Below are 21588 nucleotides of genomic sequence, written 5' to 3'. Positions count from 1 at the left end.
TCCAAATGTAGATTGAATTTTTTCCGAGTATTAACTAATTGAAAGCTGCTAATTCTTGGGAATAAGCTGATATTGGAAACAAGAAACGACACTGTAGAATATCTATAGAATATATATATTGGGAGGGCAATGCCAAAATACCCAGATTAGTGAACAGGGGTCGACAAGAAGTTCGCCAACTTACACCACTTATTGTCCGAACTGCCCGTTTCTGAGCCAAAAATATCCTTTTAGAATGGGAAGGGTTACGACATACGACATAAGCAAATGAAAATAAGCAAAGTAGAGTAGTTTTCGTGTCGAATGATTACTTACTTCAGATACCGTACGAATAGTAGAAATGGCAGCATTAAGTCCTTGAACAAGATCCTGAACGTGAGCTTTCCACGGCAGTTTGCTATCTATCTGAACACCTAGGAATCTGAACTTTTCAATTTCACCAATCATCTGCCAATTCTGTGAAATTAAAACGTCGGGTTTTGTTGAATTATATGTTAGAAACTGTAAAAACAGAGTCTTACTGTGATTTAGTGTTAGTTTATTTTTTACAAGCCATGAATTTATGTCATGATCTTCACTATTTGCAACAGTACCAATGTTGCACACAACATCCTTTACTACCAAACTAGTGTCATCAGCAAATAGAAATATTTAATTGCCTGTAACACTAGAGGACATATCCTTCACATAAATAAGGAACAGGAGTGGCCCCAACACTGATCCCTGAGCTGCCGGAGTGGCCGAGCGGTTAAAGGCGCTACAGTCTGGAACCGCACGACCGCTACGGTCGCAGGTTCGACTCCTGCCTCGGGCATGGATGTGTGTGATGTCCTTAGGTTAGTTAGGTTTAAGTAGTTCTAAGTTCTAGGGAACTTATGACCACAGCAGTTGAGTCCCATAGTGCTCAGAGCCATTTGAACTGATCCCTGGGGCACCCCCTGTTTGACCATACTTGACTCAGACCCCACATCGCAGCCATTCTCGACACTGTGAATAATGACCTTTTGCTGTCTGTTGTTAAAGTAAGAGGTAAACCAATTATGAGCTACTCGTATTCCATAATGGCCTAACTTCTGGAGCAATATTTTGTGATCAACACAATCAAACGCCTTACTTAAATCGAAAAATATGCCTAGCATTCGACACCTTTTGTTTAATCCATTCAGTACCTCAGTTGTTAAACGGCTTCTACAGGCGAACTGTACATTTGATAGCAAGTTATGTAATACAAATTGATCAATTATTCTTACAGACACAGCCTTTTCAATAACTTTAGCAAACACTGATGGCCTGGAAGTAGGTCTAAAATTGTCGACATTCTGCCTTTCTCTCTTTTTATAAAGCGGCTTTACTACCGAGTACTTTAATCGTTTAGGAAACTGACCATTCTTAAAGGAAAAATTACAAATATGGCTAAGTACGGGGCTAAATTGTGGAGCACAGTACTTAAGTATTCTGACGTGGTGAAAGGTGGCTACACTGAGCCACAGCGCCAGAGATCGCGCCAAAGAGTTTTGTTTAGCCGCCTCCACAGGCAGTGATTCTTGAGATGTCGTGGTAGGCAGTGCTTGTTCAGAACTCGTAGTAGGCAGTGATTATTGAGATGTAGCGGAGGAGAGTGCTTGCCGAGATGTTGTAGTGAAAAGTTCTTGCAGAGATGTCGTAGTGGAGCGTGTTTATTCCATGTTTTATGTAGTTGTTTGATGGATAGACAGCAGATGTTGTTCCAATGGAGATATTGTAATGATTTGAGTGCTTTTCATCAATATATGAAGGTAACAAAACTTGATTTATTTTTCATTATTTTAATGTCGTAAATAATGCTTCATTACAGGTTCAGTCAACAAAGCATCTGGCTTGTGTTCTTGTATTAGAGTGTAATCCTGGTTTTCTTGCGCAATTATAGTATTTCTATTTTCTTTAATTACTTCAGTATAAATGATATTTGAAATTTCTTGTCTTATTGAAGAAGAACCGTACCAGATGTGTTCGTTGAGTCACACTTCCACACACAGAACAGCTACACTTGTGCTTTGTTGGCTTCGTAGGTTTTTATAGTTGCTGGGGACTTAATTAATTAATTAATTGTGTTAACGAAAATTTTCCTTCATTCTTTGTTGTTGTTCTAAGCAGTCAGATTGCGTAGCAAAAACTAGTCAGGTCCAACCGTTTACGACACTTCGTAATCGGACATACAGCTACTAAACAAAAAAATTAAAATTATTTTCATTTTAAATAATTAAGCCCCCATGCAGTGGTCTCAGATATGTTCTGTCTGGGACAGATTTGGGAACTAGCTGATCACGGGAGTACTCATCATCACACAGACGCTTCATAAGACACGTCCCTTGTCTGGACGAGTGTTGCCCTGTTCAAATATGGCACCATGATACTGTCACATGAGAGGTAACACACGAGGGCTCAGGATGTGCCTGCGTACCGCTGTACTCTCAAACGCTACTAGCCGTGATCTGGAGTCATACTCTATGCCTGCCCCACCCCAGGAGTAACACTGCTGTGTTCCTCTAAAACATGGGAAGGATGGGATCTTCCCCAGATGGCTGCCATAGTCGCTAACGACGGTCATCCCGGGTACTGGAGAAACCGCAACTCATCGCTGAACACAATCCAACACCATTAATCAGCAGTCAATTATTCCCGGTCGCGACACCACTCGAAAAGCCGCCGTTTGTATTGTGGTGCAGGGGTGGTAATTACGTATCCGGCCGCTGCTAGCCTCCGACGGTTGGTGCAGTTTGACGCATATTGTTGCAGGGAGTCCATTAATTGTTCCCGGATGGCAGGCGCAGATGTGAAGAGGTTGCACTGTGCCTGGTGCACACACAGTACGTCGATGCTCACTTGTGGTCACACATAGTCGACCAGAACCTTGACGACGAGACTGCGTGTCCTCACATTCACATGTAATCCAACAGCGGGCCACTGTCAGATCCGAAAGCTCCACAAATATGGTTATTACACGATTCTACTAGCCAGCTATTTAGAGACCCACAATGAGGCTGCTTTCAAACTGTGTAAGATGCTGAAAACGCTGTCTCACACGAGTACGGGGCATCTGTGAGTCCTTCACGTTGGTCACTCGACATATGACGCTTTTATCGACTTTTATACAACCTATCGGCCTGGTAACAACGCTGAACAAGAACAACACAAATACATTCTCATGGTCGTTCTGTCTTCTGGATACTTCATTTTTTTTTTTTTTTTTGTTAGGCAGCATAAAACTTTGCCATCAAAGTAAATAAAATCCATCCTATGTCACTGCTGTCAAGATGGAGTTATATAATTCTGAAACCGATAACATATTGTACGTAAATAGCAAAAATAAAGAACTTGAAATTTTGTATTTGTGGGGATCCACAGCCTCCAGATGGTTCAAATGGTTCAAATGGCTCCGAGCACTATGGGACTTAACATCTGTGGTCATCAGTCCCCTAGAACTTAGAACTACTTAAACCTAACTAACCTAAGGACATCACACACATCCATGCCCGAGGCAGGATTCGAACCTGCGACCGTAGCAGTCGCGCTGTTCCGGACTGAGCGCCTAGAACCGCTATACCACCGCGGCCGGCGCCTCCAGATGCTTAATAAATGTAAACATGGTCCTTAGTAGGCTGTAATGTGATGTTTATTTAATAGTTCGGTCAACTAATTTCGACTAAGCATCATTGTCAAGCACATTTGTAGCAAGTGTATTTCATGTCATTTTCAAATCACTATGGCTGCATTTTAAGTGTGACATGAATTACGGGTCTTACAAATGTGCTTAGTCGAAATTAGCTAATCGCACGATTAAATAAACTTCGCATTACAGCCTACTACGGACAATGTTTATGTTCATCAAAAATAGATACACTTGATTGGAACGTGATGGACATGTTTTTAACCATATAACACTAAACTGGTCGGGGGAATGTTCCACTGTTTACTATTCCATATTTTATTCAAATAAAGTCATAATTTATAGTTTATGCACTAGTTAGTTACAATTAAAAGATCTCCAATGGTATGTCTCATACAAAATAAGTACAAAATGTCCTGTTTTACACCTTACGACACATAGAGGAACAAGCTGCACCGCTGATTTGAACTTAGTAAAAGAATGGAGGGGATATGGTTCCCGGCAGCCCAATAAGAACTCCCAACCACCCCAGCCGGCTTCGAACCTCCGCTTGACACATGGTCAACCCGTAACAAGGCCAGGACCAAGATACGAAGTGTAGTAGTAAGTAGAACGTAGTGTAGTAGCTTCCTCACTCCGTAAATGTGGCTCCGTAAGACAGACTGTCCGTCGCAATGCGCAACATGGTACCATGGGGCATATAGCGGGACATCGAAAAGATTTTCTGATCAACTGCAACTGATTATTTTAACGACTTAGGAGTCCACAGGAAAAGGCATGCGTATCAAAACATTAAAAAAATAGTTTAGTAAATTAAGTAAAAGAGAAAAAATTATAAAGGGTTAGCATGGGGACTGACCAACAAGAGTGACATATAAAAAGATGGAAGATATATTTTTCGCAATTACTCTATTGCAATGATCCACAGTCTTACTTTAAATTCGAAGGACCTCAAACAGTTGATGTAAAACTCACCACCCCACCGTTAAAAGAAACACAGCAAGCAATAAAGAAATTAAAGAATAAAAGAGCTTGCGGCGAAGTCCAGTTACAAGGTGTGTTATTACAAAACGGAGAACCATAATTTGAATTTGAGATACAGTCTTTAACAGAAACAATTTGGAAGACGGAAACCGTATCTGCAAACTGGAAAACCGCAAATATATTCCTCATATTTAAGAACAGTGGTTCCGCTGTATCCAATAGCTACAGAGGAATTGCTTTACTGGATGCCACATAAAATCCTATCGATTTGCCTATGAAACAGGCTGATCCCCATAACTGAATAACAATAAAGGGCAGTGAAGAGAAAACGAGTACGATGGAAAAAATCTAGTAAACTGTTTCTCTAAAGTAATCGTCATTGCACATAATACATTTATACCACTGTCAGCTCAGTCGGTCAACGCCTTCATGGAAAAAGGTTTTATGGTTGTCTTCGTTACAATGATTGTCTCCAGGCGGGCATCTATTCATCTGAAGCACATCTGCGGCCACAATTAATTTTCTTCGGGACTCCAAAAATGGAGCAATCGCATGGGGAGGGATCGGGACTGTATGGAAGATGTGTAAGGGCTTTCCAGTGAACCTTCTGTACCGTAGTCGAAACAACTTTGGCAACACGTGGGCAGGAATTTTGTTAGTACTAACTTCAAAATTCGCTTGCACCTACTGTCTCATCAGGGACCACTGGGAACCGTCTACTTGTGCCTCTGTCCGGGCTACCACTGACACCCCGCCACCTCCAAGCATAGCTACTCTGGTGTTGTGGTAGAGTTGCGTAGAGAGCGTAATGGCACTCTGTTGTATTCAGCGATGAGAGTAGGTTCCATCTCTATGCTCTATGCGTGTGGTGGAGGAAAAAGTGTATCGCGAAGAGCTGACGAGCTGCCTATTCTGGAGTGCATTCGCCCACGACATACAGGTCCCATCAGAGACTTCATGATGTGTGTGTGTATGGGGGGGCATCAGTTACAACTCGCGGTCACATCTGGTATTCCTGCTGAGTAAATTAACCAATGTCCGCTACATTGTACATCTTGCCACTGTAGTTTCTTTGTCAGGAAGGCGATGTGTTTTTTCAGCAGGACAATGCACATCCACATACGGCTGTTGCCCTTCATGCTGCGTACTGATGCGGCTGTTTGGGTACCCTTTATTATGACATGTGTGTTTCATTTGGTCTGAATTTATCATGTACTTCTATGGTGATTAACTAGCTGTCACTTCACTTGTCAATGAAATGAGCTTGTTCTGAAGGGCGCTGCATTTTTCTGCGGCAGTGCATTTCTGATTTGTTCCATGCGATAAATAAACATTAATAAATGGAGGTGGACATCCGAGAATTACATTTGGGAAAATGGATCACACAAGATTCTGTCAACTTTTCGACAATTGACACAGTATAGGGGTACAAAGTATTCCGAAATATCGGCGGGTGGGACTGTCCATCCCTCCGTTGGCTTAACACAGACGTCTACATCTACATCTACTTTTATACTCCGCAAGCCACCCAACGGTGTGTGGCGGAGGGCACTTTACGTGCCACTGTCATTACCTCCCTTTCCTGTTCCAGTTGCGTATGGTTCGCGGGAAGAAAGACTGTCTGAAAGCCTCCGTGCGCGCTCTAATCTCTCTAATTTTACATTCGTGACCTCTTCGGGAGGTATAAGTAGGGGGAAGCAATATATTCGATACCTCATCCAGAAACGCACCCTCTCGAAACCTGGCGAGCAAGCTACACCGCGATGCAGAGCGCCTCTCTTGCAGAGTCTGCCACTTGAGTGTATTAAACATCTCCGTAACGCTATCACGGTTACCAAATAACCCTGTGACGAAACGCGCCGCTCTTCTTTGGATCTTCTCTATCTCCTCCGTCAACCCGATCTGGTACGGATCCCACACTGATGAGCAATACTCAAGTATAGGTCGAACGAGTGTTTTGTAAGCCACCTCCTTTGTTGATGGACTACATTTCCTAAGGACTATCCCAATGAATCTCAACCTGGTACCCGCCTTTCCAACAATTAATTTTATATGATTATTCCACTTCATATCCTTCCGCACGCATACTCCCAGATATTTTACAGAAGTAACTGCTACCAGTGTTTGTTCCGCTATCATATAATCATACAATAAAGGATCCTTCTTTCTATGTATTCGCAATACATTACATTTGTCTATGTTAAGGGACAGTTGCCACTCCCTGCACCAAGTGCCTATCCGCTGCAGATCTTCCTGCATTTCGCTACAATTTTCTAACGCTGCAACTTCTCTGTATACTACAGCATCATCCGCGAAAAGCCGCATGGAACTTCCGACACTATCTACTAGGTCATTTATATATATTGTGAAAAGCAATGGTCCCATAACACTCCCCTGTGGCACGCCAGAGGTTACTTTAACGTCTGTAGACGTCTCTCCATTGATAACAACATGCTGTGTTCTGTTTGCTAAAAACTCTTCAATCCAGCCACACAGCTGGTCTGATATTCCGTAGGCTCTTACTTTGTTTATCAGGCGACAGTGCGGAACTGTATCGAACGCCTTCCGGAAGTCAAGAAAAATAGCATCTACCTGGGAGCCGGTATCTAATATTTTCTGGGTCTCATGAACAAATAAAGCGAGTTGGGTCTCACATGATCGCTGTTTCCGGAATCCATGTTGATTCCTACAGAGTAGATTCTGGGTTTCCAAAAACGACATGATACTCGAGCAAAACACATGTTCTAAAATTCTACAACAGATCGACGTCAGAGATATAGGTCTATAGTTTTGCGCATCTGCTCGACGACCCTTCTTGAAGACTGGGACTACCTGTGCTCTTTTCCAATCATTTGGAACCCTCCGTTCCTCTAGAGACTTGCGGTACACGGCTGTTAGAAGGGGGGCAAGTTCTTTCGCGTACTCTGTGTAGAATCGAATTGGTATCCCGTCAGCTCCGGTGGACTTTCCTCTGTTGAGTGATTCCAGTTGCTTTTCTATTCCTTGGACACTTATTTCGATGTCAGCCATTTTTTCGTTTGTGCGAGGATTTAGAGAAGGAACTGCAGTGCGGTCTTCCTCTGTGAAACAGCTTTGGGAAAAGGTGTTTAGTATTTCAGCTTTACGCGTGTCATCCTCTGTTTCAATGCCATCATCATCCCGGAGTGTCTGGATATGCTGTTTCGAGCCACTTACTGATTTAACGTAAGACCAGAACTTCCTAGGATTTTCTGTCAAGTCGGTACATAGAATTTTACTTTCGAATTCACTGAACGCTTCACGCATAGCCCTGTTTACGCTAACTTTGACATCGTTTAGCTTCTGTTTGTCTGAGAGGTTTTGGCTGCGTTTAAACTTGGAGTGAAGCTCTCTTTGCTTTCGCAGTAGTTTCCTAACTTTGTTGTTGTACCACGGTGGGTTTTTCCCGTCCCTCACAGTTTTACTCGGCACGTACCTGTCTAAAACGCATTTTACGATGGCCTTGAACTTTTTCCATAAACACTCAACATTGTCAGTGTCGGAACAGAAATTTTCGTTTTGATCTGTTAGGTAGTCTGAAATCTGCCTTCTATTACTCTTGCTAAACAGATAAACCTTCCTCCCTTTTTTTGTATTCCTATTAACTTCCATATTCAGGGATGCTGAAACGGCCTTATGATCACTGATTCCCTGTTCTGCGCTTACTGAGTCGAAAAGTTCGGGTCTGTTTGTTATCAGTAGGTCCAAGATGTTATCTCCACGAGTCGGTTCTCTGTTTAATTGCTCGAGATAATTTTCGGATAGTGCACTTAGTATAATGTCACTCAATGCTCTGTCCCTACCACCCGTCCTAAACATCTGAGTGTCCCAGTCTATATCTGGTAAATTGAAATCTCCACCTAAGACTATAACATGCTGAGAAAGTTTATGTGAAATGTATTCCAAATTTTCTCTCAGTTGTTCTGCCACTAATGCTGCTTAGTCGGGAGGTCGGTAAAAGGAGCCAATTATTAACCTAGATCGGTTGTTGAGTGTAACCTCCACCCATAATAATTCACAGGAACTATCCACTTCTGCTTCACTACAGGATAAACTACTGGGTTGTGGGACCTCGCGTGGCAACGTAAAATGCGCGACTGTTTCACCCACAAACGGATGAAGCCCTCCATCATGGTTTGCCGTAACACCTTTCACTGGTGGAGAAGCGTCTTTTAAACATGGACAATAGTTTGTGGTGGGCACTGCAACAGGATCCCATACATTATGTTCAGTCGGATTTGTCTGGGGCTTAGATGGATGCTCCTGACACCCGATGCCATAATGCTGCATATGCTTGGCTACCAGGTCAGCCTTGTAATTATCATTCAGCAGGTTCATATTCACCATAAAAAAAAGCGCACGCTTCCTCTAGTATTTAGGGATCACAGCTGTCAGAGTATATCTGGGATGCACACGTCTTAACACGATGACGAGAACACTGGCGTGCCATATTGGTGGCCCATTTCCACAATACTGGCAGGATTTTAATGCTGCGTTGAACTGTGCCAGATGGACCGGTGGCCAGAATCGCTTTCCAGACTGAACCGTGACTCTTGCGTGGTCAGTACGCTACTTCACTGCCCGTGTATGGATTCCTGGTGAGCACGACAGTGAATTTAGGTTAGTTAAACGTTACCTTCTTGTGAGGAGATGCTACTGGTGGGTCTGGGATTACTGATGATGGCCACCCAAGGTCTACACAGTTTGACAGCAGATGTGTGACGCAAAGACTGCTACAGAGATGACCAAACAGGCATAAATTACTAAGGTTTCTAAGTTACTCTCTTTACTGTGAGCATTTAGTTATATCAACCACACTATTTGTCGGGTTTTCTCTCAGACCGTATAGTGTAATTTTCTGGGAAAACCGTTCGGTTATCTTTTCATTCACTGAGAGCGGCAGACATCAAAGGAGAGTCAAAAATACTGGTAAAATTTGAAAAAAAGTATGCAGAGAAGCAGGGGCTATCGCAGTACAGGTTAGAGGACGAATTAAGGAATTCTACGATTCAATTTCATGCCGAAATCGATGTTATTAGCGCTGGAGCACTGGCTCAATTGAGAACCAACCATTGGTAAAGCAGTTACTCGTCTTGTTGTGTACACAGTTTCGGGTAGTCACCGCGTACACAACTTTCCGACTAGAGCGCGCCCCGCTAAGCACAAAAGCGCAGGCGCAGCGCTCGTCCGTTTCCGCACTACGAGATGGCGCTGCCTTAGAGACGGACCAAATTCTGCTTCCGTCGATCCGCGTATTCATATGAGATTACTGCTAACGTAGAACCTTTTCTCCTCACGGATCACACTTGCGCAGTGATACCTGAACGCGCGAGGTATTATAACGAGTGTACAGACCTCCAATTAGTCAGTCTGCATTAGTCTGTACGAGTCTGCATTTATCTGCAGCTGTCTGTACCATTCTGCATTTGTCTGTACCAGTCTATTGTCAAGTTTCAGCCTGCACCTAATAAGAGTGCCATATTCCTGTACATAGCCATGAAGATAAATGAATAGACACTTTGTCAAGTATCAGAGATATGTGAGAATAAGATTAACGTACCAAGACCAAAGGAACTTCAGATTGTCAATTGTAAACAGCATCCAAAATCAAGTTACGTAACGTCTATGCTTTTTATTATTTTAATAAATGTGTGTGAAAGTTAATCAAGTTCTGTTTAAAGTTGGTCACCGTCAATCTGCTACTCTAAGCGTGCAAGTGGCATTTCTATCGTCTGACCAAACGGCAGAAGATAAACACGCCACGATAAGACCACGAGACATATCGCTGACACTCGCCTACTTCGTTAGAGCGACAAGTCAAATAATCTGATGGTGTGTGTACCGAAGGTCTTACAGTACGCACACCACACGTCTTCGTTTCAGATCATTTACGACCGGCATGCTAAGTATGACTGGCCCTGTTTGAACGGCAGCACGCTTCAATACGAATCCACTGTGCCAGCACAGCTGTTTAGGATTCTGATGACAGTGTTGTGGCCTGTTGCGCAAGTAGCAATTAGAAAAGGTTTTTAAGTCACAAACAGATGTAGTTTGACGTCCATGGAAAAGATTTCATTAGCAGACGTTTAAGGACACTTACAAAACAACAATCGCAACCGAATACGAACCGGAAACTCCTGAATGTATTTATATACACTCCTGGAAATGGAAAAAGGAACACATTGACACCGGTGTGTCAGACCCACCATACTTGCTCCGGACACTGCGAGAGGGCTGTACAAGCAATGATCACACGCACGGCACAGCGGACACACCAGGAACCGCGGTGTTGGCCGTCGAATGGCGCTAGCTGCGCAGCATTTGTGCACCGCCGCCGTCAGTGTCAGCCAGTTTGCCGTGGCATACGGAGCTCCATCGCAGTCTTTAACACTGGTAGCATGCCGCGACAGCGTGGACGTGAACCGTATGTGCAGTTGACGGACTTTGAGCGAGGACGTATAGTGGGCATGCGGGAGGCCGGGTGGAGGTACCGCCGAATTGCTCAACACGTGGGGCGTGAGGTCTCGACAGTACATCGATGTTGTCGCCAGTGGTCGGCGGAAGGTGCACGTGCCCGTCGACCTGGGACCGGACCGCAGCGATGCACGGATGCACGCCAAGACCGTAGGATCCTACGCAGTGCCGTAGGGGACCGCACCGCCACTTCCCAGCAAATTAGGGACACTGTTGCTCCTGGGGTATCGGCGAGGACCATTCGCAACCGTCTCCATGAAGCTGGGCTACGGTCCCGCACACCGTTAGGCCGTCTTCCGCTCACGCCCCAACATCGTGCAGCCCGCCTCCAGTGGTGTCGCGACAGGCGTGAATGGAGGGACGAATGGAGACGTGTCGTCTTCAGCGATGAGAGTCGCTTCTGCCTTGGTGCCAATGATGGTCGTATGCGTGTTTGGCGCCGTGCAGGTGAGAGCCACAATCAGGACTGCATACGACTGAGGCACACAGGGCCAACACCCGGCATCATGGTGTGGGGAGCGATCTCCTACACTGGCCGTACACCACTGGTGATCGTCGAGGGGACACTGAATAGTGCACGGTACATCCAAACCGTCATCGAACCCATCGTTCTACCATTCCTAGACCGGCAAGGGAACTTGCTGTTCCAACAGGACAATGCACGTCCGCATGTATCCCGTGCCACCCAACGTGCTCTAGAAGGTGTAAGTCAACTACCCTGGCCAGCAAGATCTCCGGATCTGTCCCCCATTGAGCATGTTTGGGACTGGATGAAGCGTCGTCTCACGCGGTCTGCACGTCGAGCACGAACGCTGGTCCAACTGAGGCGCCAGGTGGAAATGGCATGGCAAGCCGTTCCACAGGACTACATCCAGCATCTCTACGATCGTCTCCATGGGAGAATAGCAGCCTGCATTGCTGCGAAAGGTGGATATACACTGTACTAGTGCCGACATTGTGCATGCTCTGTTGCCTGTGTCCATGTGGCTGTGGTTCTGACAGTGTGATCATGTGATGTCTCTGACCCCAGGAATGTGTCAATAAAGTTTCCCCTTCCTGGGACAATGAATTCACGGTGTTCTTATTTCAATTTCCAGGAGTGTACAAAGCAGTAGTAGAAAGCATATGTATGTATGGATAAGAGGTCTGACAAATAAGGAATATACAAAAAGATAGACTGCAATCGATGGAAATGGGTTATTATAGACGAAGTCCTTTAGTCTCAAGATTAAACCAAATCAGGTATTAAAAAATTAGGAAAAAATGTGGTAGAGGTAGGGAACATCATAAAACTTATTGAATGGAAAAGGGTACTACTGTATGGCCATTTAAAATCAATCAATGGATGATAATACAGGATCAGAAAAGGTATGGAGGTCGATCCCAGAAGAAAAAAGGAAACGAGGTCGGTCGCCTAGAACGGTGACAGATGTCAAGGAAACCGCGGAATTCAGCATCTCCAAAAAAGTGATTTGTAACTATAGGCTGTAAAAAACTACATATTCACAACAGTGGAGTTTTTAGAGGAGATAAAAATAAACTTGTTTATGTGAGAAATATATCACACGTTCTCAGTTTGCCCGTTAGGAATTCATGAAGATTGTGACTCTAGTGACGTTCAGAAACGTTGTTAAAACTGCCGTGTGATGAATTTACTACTGTTGCTGAAAATGCCGTCCGTTTAAACTAATGCACATTTGCTTAACAATGATTGTCTGACTCGCGCACAACCAGGTGTTTCACGAATAGTGGCTTCAGCTCCGGCCAAACGGACAACTGCAGATGTCTGATACATCAAACGCTTCATCTCCTCCCCTCAAAAATAAATCCATAGGAGTACGTGGGAGAACGTGGTAGCTACAGTACTGGCCGACCCCTCCCAATCCAACAATTGAGGAAAAGATTTTTAAATATTCTTGACATCAACGGCGATGTGTGCTGGGGCCCTGTCAAGCTGAAATCATAATAGTTGCGTGACTGCTTGCGGGACACTCTTCAACGTTTCGGTAGTGCCCCAAGTAGATACACTCCTGGAAATGGAAAAAAGAACACATTGACACCGGTGTGTCAGACCCACCATACTTGCTCCGGACACTGCGAGAGGGCTGTACAAGCAATGATCACACGCACGGCACAGCGGACACACCAAGAACCGCGGTGTTGGCCGTCGAATGGCGCTAGCTGCGCAGCATTTGTGCACCGCCGCCGTCAGTGTCAGCCAGTTTGCCGTGGCATACGGAGCTCCATCGCAGTCTTTAACACTGGTAGCATGCCGCGACAGCGTGGACGTGAACCGTATGTGTAGTTGACGGACTTTGAGCGAGGGCGTATAGTGGGCATGCGGGAGGCCGGGTGGACGTACCGCCGAATTGCTCAACACGTGGGGCGTGAGGTCTCCACAGTACATCGATGTTGTCGCCAGTGGTCGGCGGAAGGTGCACGTGCCCGTCGACCTGGGACCGGACCGCAGCGACGCACGGATGCACGCCAAGACCGTAGGATCCTACGCAGTGCCGTACGGGACCGCACCGCCTCTTCCCAGCAAATTAGGGACACTGTTGCTCCTGGGGTATCGGCGAGGACCATTCGCAACCGTCTCCATGAAGCTGGGCTACGGTCCCGCACACCGTTAGGCCGTCTTCTGCTCACACCCCAACATCGTGCAGCCCGCCTCCAGTGGTGTCGCGACAGGCGTGAATGGAGGGACGAATGGAGACGTGTCGTCTTCAGCGATGAGAGTCGCTTCTGCCTTGGTGCCAATGATGGTCGTATGCGTGTTTGGCGCCGTGCAGGTGAGCGCCACAATCAGGACTGCATACGACCGAGGCACACAGGGCCAACACCCGGCATCATGGTGTGGGGAGCGATCTCCTACACTGGCCGTACACCACTGGTGATCGTCGAGGGGACACTGAGTAGTGCACGGTACATCCAAACCGTCATCGAACCCATCGTTCTACCATTCCTAGACCGGCAAGGGAACTTGCTGTTCCAACAGGACAATGCACGTCCGCATGTATCCCGTGCCACCCAACGTGCTCTAGAAGGTGTAAGTCAACTACCCTGGCCAGCAAGATCTCCGGATCTGTCCCCCATTGAGCATGTTTGGTACTGGATGAAGCGTCGTCACACGCGGTCTGCACGTCCAGCACGAACGCTGGTCCAGCTGAGGCGCCAGGTGGAAATGGCATGGCAATCCGTTCCACAGAACTACATCCAGCATCTCTACGGTCGTCCCCATGGGAGAATAGCAGCCTGCATTGCTCCGAAAGGTGGATATACACTGTACTAGTGCCGACATTGTGCATGCTCTGTTGCCTGTGTGTATGTGCCTGTGGTTCTGTCAGTGTGATCATGTGATGTATCTGACCCCAGGAATGTGTCAATAAAGTTTCCCCTTCGTGGGACAATGAATTCACGGTGTTCTTATTTCAATTTCCAGGAGTGTAGATACGGTAATTTCCTTCACCGAGAGTGTTAGGCAGAAGACATACTATTGTGGCTGCTGAATGTTCCTTCCCTCGTGGAGACAGACTCGTCAGTAAGCAAAACAGACCTTTGCAAGACAGGGTGTTTACAGTTTTGTGCAGATACTATTGGCAGGATTCTACGCGCTGGGAAATGTCATCATCTGGTAGGTTTTGTACCTTTTGATACTTGCATGGATGCATGCCCGTCTCGTGCAGGACTTTCCAAATACTGGCGTTGGAGGTATAACGCACTACATTAAATTTGGACTGTTCTAGCGAATGGGCGCGCAAAATTCGGCTTTAAAAATATTTTGCTCGTAATGGGAAACAAATCACTGGGTAGAAGACGTGATGAGCAGTATTTTGCATTGGGCTGGCTCCACCTACACTTTTCAGAAACGAAATAGCAAATATCTGCCGAAACACCGAAGAATAAGCGCCTGGCGACTCTTAGGAGGGACATCCTGGGTAACTTCTGAATGTACAGGGTGAAAATTATTTAACTATATGAAATAAAATTGTCGTAACTTCTGAACGGTTTGCTTTGGGACGTTCAAATTACACGGTGGGCCGATGGGCACGATGGGAACTATAATGCGCATGCATGGTTTGTTTTAGCGACGAAGCCCTCTTTCATTTGGATGAGGTCGTCAATAAGGAAAATTGGCGCATCTGGGGGACTGAGAATTCGAATTTCGCTATCGAGAAGTCTCTTCACCCTCAACGGGTGCCTGTGTGGTGTGTAGTGTCCAGTCACGGAATAATCGGTGCGATATTCCTTGATGGAACGGTTATTACCGAACGGTACATGAAGGTTTTGAAAGTTGATTTCATCCACATTATCCAAAGTGACCCTGATTTCAACAATTTGTGGTTCATGCAAGGCGGAGCTCGACCCCGTCGAAGCGGGAGAGTGTTCGATGTCTTGGGGGAGCAGTCTTGGGACGCATTCTGGCTCTGGGGTACCCAGAAGCCACTGGCATGGGCCTCGATTGGCCGCCATATTCTTCGGATCTGAACACATGCGACTCCTTGTCGTGGGACTCTATTAAAGATAAGGGGTACGGCAATAACCCCAAAACCATTGCTGAGCTGCAAGCAGCCATTCATGAAGTCATCAACAGCATCGATGTTCCGACACTTCAGCGGGTCATGCAGAATTTCGTTATTCGTCTGCACCACATCATCGCCACTGATGTCAGGCATATTGAACATGTCATAACCTAAATCCGAATATCTGTAGCGACGTTTATATGTTGAATAAAGAGTTTGCGCCGTAGTTTGTAACTAATTTAATTTTTTTCATATAGTTCAATAACTGTTACACCTTAAAAGCAGCAGCTAGAATGTTTTTCCAGTGGAGGTGTTCAACCGCAACAGCAGTACAGCCTTGGAGGTACTCCGTCGTTTTAGTTACCATAATTTGTCTTCGAACAACATTTGAAGTTTTTAAAATTTACAGCCAAGGTAGTGCGGTCCGTCGGGACGCTTCTCGTCAGAACAGGGAAATCGGGATAATGTTTTTCAATGCCAAAGCTATTAGGAACTAATAAGGAGAACTATGCGATATGTTAAGTCTCTATATCATTTTCTAATAGTTATACAGGGTGTTACAAGAAGGAACGGCCAAACATTCAGGAAACATTCCTCACACTTTCCATGTTAGAGCTCATTTTATTACTTCTCTTCAAATCCCATTAATCATGGAATGGAAACACACAGCAACAGAACGTACCAGCGTGACTTCAAACACTTTGTTACAGGAAATGTTCAAAGTGTCCTCCGTTAGCGAGGATACATGCATCTACCCTCCGTCGCATGGAATGCCTGGTGCGCTGATGCAGCCCTGGAGAATGACGTATTGTATCACAGCCGTCCACAATACGAGCACGAAGAGTCTCTACATTTGGTACCGGGGTTGCGTAGAGAAGAGCTTTCAAATGCCCCCATAAATGAAAGTCAAGAGGGTTGAGGTCAGGAGAGCGTGGAGACCATGGAATTGGTCCGCCTCTACCAATCCATCGGTCACCGAATCTGTTGTTGTGAAGCGTACGAACACTTCGACTGAAAAGTGCAGGAGCTCCATCGTGCATGAACCACATGTTGTGTCGTACTTGTAAAGGCACATGTTCTAGCTGCACAGGTAGAGTATCCCGTATGAAATCATGATAACGTGCTCCAATGAGCGAAGGTGGAAGAACATGGGGCCCAATCAAGTCATCACCAACAATGCCTGCCCAAACGTTCACAGAAAATCTGTGTTGATGACGTGATTGCACAATTTCGTGCGGATTCTCGTCAGCCCACACATGCTGATTGCGAAAATTTACAATTTGATCACGTTGGAATGAAGCCTCATCCGTAAAGAGAACATTTGCACTGAAATGAGGATTGCCACATTGTTGGATGAACCATTCGCAGAAGTGTACCCATGGAGGCCAATCAGCTGCTGATAGTGCCTGCACACGCTGTACATGGTACGGAAACAACTGGTCCTCACGTAGCACTCTCCATACAGTGACGTGGTCAACGTTACCTTGTACAGCAGCAACTTCTCTGACGCTGACATTAGGGTTATCGTCAACTGCACGATGAATTGCCTCGTCCATTGCAGGTGTTCTCGACGTTCTAGGTCTTCTCCAGTCGCGAGTCATAGGCTGGAATGTTCCGTGCTCCCTAAGACGCCGATCAATTGCTTCGAACGTCTACCCGTCGGGGCACCTTCGTTCTGGAAATCTGTCTCGATACAAACGTACCGCGCCACGGCTATTGCCCCGTGCTAATCCATACATCAAATGGGCATCTGCCAACTCCGCATTTGTAAACATTGTACTGACTGCAAAACCACGTTCGTGATGAACACTAACCTGTTGATGCTAGTACTGTAGAGCAAAAATGGTTTGAGCACTATGGGACTTAACATCTGTGGTCATCAGTCCCCTAGAACTTAGAACTACTTAAACCTAACTAACCTAAGGACATTACACACATCCATGCCCGAGGCAGGATTCGAACCTGCGACCGTAGCAGTCACGCGGTTCCGGACTGAGCGCCTAGAACCGCTAAACCACCGCGGCCGGCTACTGTAGAGCAATGAGTCGCATGTCAACACAAGCACCGATGTCAACATCACCTTCCTTCAGTTGTGCCAACTGGCGATGAATCGAGGAAGTACAGTACACACCGACGAAACTAAAATGAGCTGTAACATGAAAATTAAGCGTTTCCGGACACATGTCCACATAACATCTTTTCTTTATTTGTGTGTGAGGAATGTTTCCTGAAAGTTTGGCCGTACCTTTTTGTAACACCCTGTATATTGGCAGTACTCTATAATGTTTTTCCTATATCGATGTTCGAATGTAGAAACTGAAAGAGTTAGAAGAATAACAGACAGATCAAGAGCAAAATGTCCCCTACAGTGGTTCGCACTTTATACTGTGTTTAAGTGAACGCAGTCTTTCTTACCCACGAGATGTGGTTGACACGCTGGCTGTCCTTAAACTTGGAGGTACGCGGACGCGGATGAGCAGGTGGGCCGGCGCTTCCGTGACCCTGAGGCACACACAGCTGCCGCCCCCATCACGCCACGCCAGCCGCCCGTGTGCCACTGACCCAGAGTCCTGCATTCTCGTCGAGCACGCTAAGCAAGCGTGGATGACAAGCAGCCATACCGGTGCTACCAAAACTCAGGCACTCCATCCATCACTCCATCAAGTGGAAGAGTGCCTGTTTCGTTACTGTGTGTAGCTCTTGTTACAAACGACTGTTTTCGCTCCCTATTAAGATTTGTGGTTTTTTCTGCCGAAACCTCTAGGACAGCTGCAGTTATACGATATATACAGAACAATACAGCAAAAAATACAGGGTGTTTATGTGTGAATATCTGGGTTATAACGCTTTATAACATTTATTACATTAAACTTACAGTTATAAATGATATGTCGAATGAACGAGCAACTCAAACAGTTTTACCTAGAACCTTATAAATGTTCAATGTGTGCACCATTTGTCACATGGCACACATCAAGTCTATACCCGAGTTCTTCCCGAACGTTGATAAGTGTGTCTTCAGTGATTGTAGCAACAGCTGCTTCAATGCGGTTTCTTAATTCAGGGAGGTCTGCTGGTAGCGGAGGCACGTACGCACGATCCTTGATGAAGTCCCATAGGAAAAAATCGCATGGCGTTAGGTCGGGTGAACGTGGAGGCCGTGCAAAGCAAGCCCTGTCATTGGGCCCTTTGCGGCCTATCCAGCGCTTGGGTACAGTGAAGTTCAACCAGTCGCGTATTTCGCTATGCCAGTGAGGTGGCGCACGCACCATCTTCCTGGAATATGAAGTTCTCTGGCTCATCTTCTTCCAACTGGGGAAGAGCCATAGCTCTAGTGTACCGAGGTAAGAAGTGCCAGTTACAGTAGGTTCACCAAAAAAGAAAGGCCCATAAACTTTCCGCCGGGATACGGCACAGGAAACAATCACTTTAGGGGAATCTCGTTGCATTCGTACCACCTCGTGAGGATTTTCTGAGCCACAGATGCGCACATTGTGAGTGTTGACATGTCCACTAAGGTGAAAGGTCGATTCATCTCTGAAGACTGACTTATGAACGTTTGAGAAGGACTCGGCTATAGACTTGATGTGTGCCGTGTGACAAATGGTGCTCAAATTGATCATTTATAAGGTTCTTGGTAAAATTGTTTGAGTTCCTCTTTCATTTGACTTATCATCTAAAACTGTACGTTTAATGTAATAAATATTATAAAGCGTTAAAATCCCCGATATTCATTTATAAACATCCTTAATTTGGTTACAACGTATCCACCGGTAACTAGCATTACGAAAGCCACAATGGAAAACCGAAAAACGCAGGAAGAAGGAAAAGTACATGTACGAGGGGCTTCAATAAGTAATGCAACATATTTTTTTCTCGGCCAGTTTCATTTGAAAATTTGGGAAGTTTGTTGTGGGACATAGTTCAAATGGTTCAAATGGCTCTGAGCACTATGGGACTTAACATCGGAGGTCATCAGTCCCCTAGAACTTAGAACTACTTAAACCTAACTAACCAAAGGACATCACAAACGTCCATGTCAGATGGTTCAGATGGCTCTGAGCACTATGGGACTTAACATCTATGGTCATCAGTCCCATAGAACTTAGAACTACTTAAACCTAACTAACCTAAGGACAGCACAGAACACCCAGTCATCACGAGGCAGAGAAAATCATCCATGTCAGAGGCAGGATTCGAACCTGCGGCCGTAGCGGTCGCGTGGTTGCAGAATGTAGCGCCTAGAACCGCCCGGCCACCCTGGCCGGCCTATGGGGCATTGTATTCCCGCTTCAGCGCCTATAGCTTCATGAAGTTCCAATAGGTGGCCTTCAAAATGGCGTCTGTAACGGAGGTGTGTTCTTAGAAGAGAGCGGTCACCAAGTTTCTTTTGGCGATAAACCAGAACATCGCAGATATTCATAGGCACTTACAAAATGTCTATGGAGACTTGGCAGTCAGCAAAAGCACGGTGAGTTGTTGGGCGTGGCGTCTGTCATCTTCACAGCAAGGTCGCGCAAACTTGTCCGGTCTCCTTCGTACCGGCTGGCCACAGCTGACTCCTAACGTGCGGACACGCTTACTCGAAATTATCGACGGATCACGATCAAACACTTCGCTGCTCCACTGGACGCCTCTGTTGGTAGTGCCGACACACTCGCTCACCAATTGGAGTACTCAAAGGTTTGTGCCCGCTGGGTTTCTCGCCACCTAACAGAAGACCGTAAAGAGCTTCGATCTGTTTGGCCAGCTGAAGGATGCACTCCACGGGAAGTAGTATGTTGATTGGGAGGTTACTGATGCAGCAAGACGTTGGCTTCGACATCGGCGAGTAGAGTGGTACCCCACGCATACTTGCAGGCCCTCTCAGTAAGGTGGCGTAAGGCCGTTGCTTTGAGCGGATATTGTGTTGGAAATTGCGATTTTGTAGCCAAAATGGTGGGGAATAATATGGTGTACTGGAATCCTGAATAAAACCAATCTGCTTTTAGGAAAAATGTTTTCCATTACTTACTGGCACCCCTCATACATCAAGAGACATAGTAACATTAAATAACTGATCTATGAGTGGTGGATATTATAAAAGCGAGCACCGAAAAAAAATCTCAGAATGAAGGAAAAATTTATGTGGATCAAGAGACACGACAACATAGAATTTGCTAAAGTAACCGACGATTTAGCTATGAGTCCGCTCTAAAGGGCATACTTAAAGATGTAACATTTCTCAAATGTAAGCTTCGAGAAACTAGCACTCTCTTAATTTGGATTCCAGCTGATGAAGATACTTTTTCTTCAGATAGTGCCTACTCTCAATCTTTGAGCAATACTTTCACAATCTTTTTCGTGTAGCCTTACTTAACATGCAGAGGTAGTGACAATTTTATTTCGGGTCCACTAGATTCTTGCGTAAAAAGAAGAAACGCCAAGGAGCCTATCATACCAGGTTTTGTTTATTACTGCTTTTAACTTTAACTAAAGAAATGGTGTACTCAAGATATACTCAACGCTAGTTAAACAGAATAAGCGTGTATTAAAAGAAAGAAATTATGACGCTCGTGGAATACCAATAACAGAATCGATATACACGATGAAACATAATGTTAACGATCTTGACATAAGAAAAATAAAGCTCCAATTTTGTGTTTACAACGATGTGAGCCAGCTGGATTCGAGTCTGTGCAAACTGGAGAGGACATAGCAAGTTCTGTTGAGTTAGGGCACGAAGGGCATAAAGATGTGCCTGAAAAGATTTAAGTACGATAGCCCCCTTTATCAGCACTTGCCAGTAAACTATACCATGTGATCTAAGGGCGCATGATTGGTGTTAGTATCTGTGCTGCTACGTAATAACAAATTTATTTTTCTGGTTGTGTGCGTAAACCGTTATCATCATGACATTAATGTAAACTGATTCATGAAAAACAAAAAGAAAATAATTAGAGA

The 21588-nt window shown here is 45.3% G+C and overlaps 1 protein-coding gene across 1 annotated transcript in view; it reads right to left on the bottom strand.

The window, feature by feature from the left end:
* LOC126238244 (cadherin-86C-like) overlaps positions 1–18221 on the bottom strand; it is a 333139-nt gene extending 314918 nt beyond the window's left edge. The window contains exon 1 of the mRNA XM_049947781.1: positions 18061–18221. Within this exon, the coding sequence (XP_049803738.1) occupies positions 18061–18221 (161 nt within the window). The remainder of the gene's footprint in view (positions 1–18060) is intronic.
* Between the last annotated feature and the right edge of the window lie 3367 nt (positions 18222–21588).

This window comes from Schistocerca nitens, chromosome 1 (assembly GCF_023898315.1).
Source record: "Schistocerca nitens isolate TAMUIC-IGC-003100 chromosome 1, iqSchNite1.1, whole genome shotgun sequence".
NCBI classification, from domain to species: domain Eukaryota; kingdom Metazoa; phylum Arthropoda; class Insecta; order Orthoptera; family Acrididae; genus Schistocerca; species Schistocerca nitens.
This window is presented reverse-complemented; position numbering and strand designations above follow the sequence as displayed.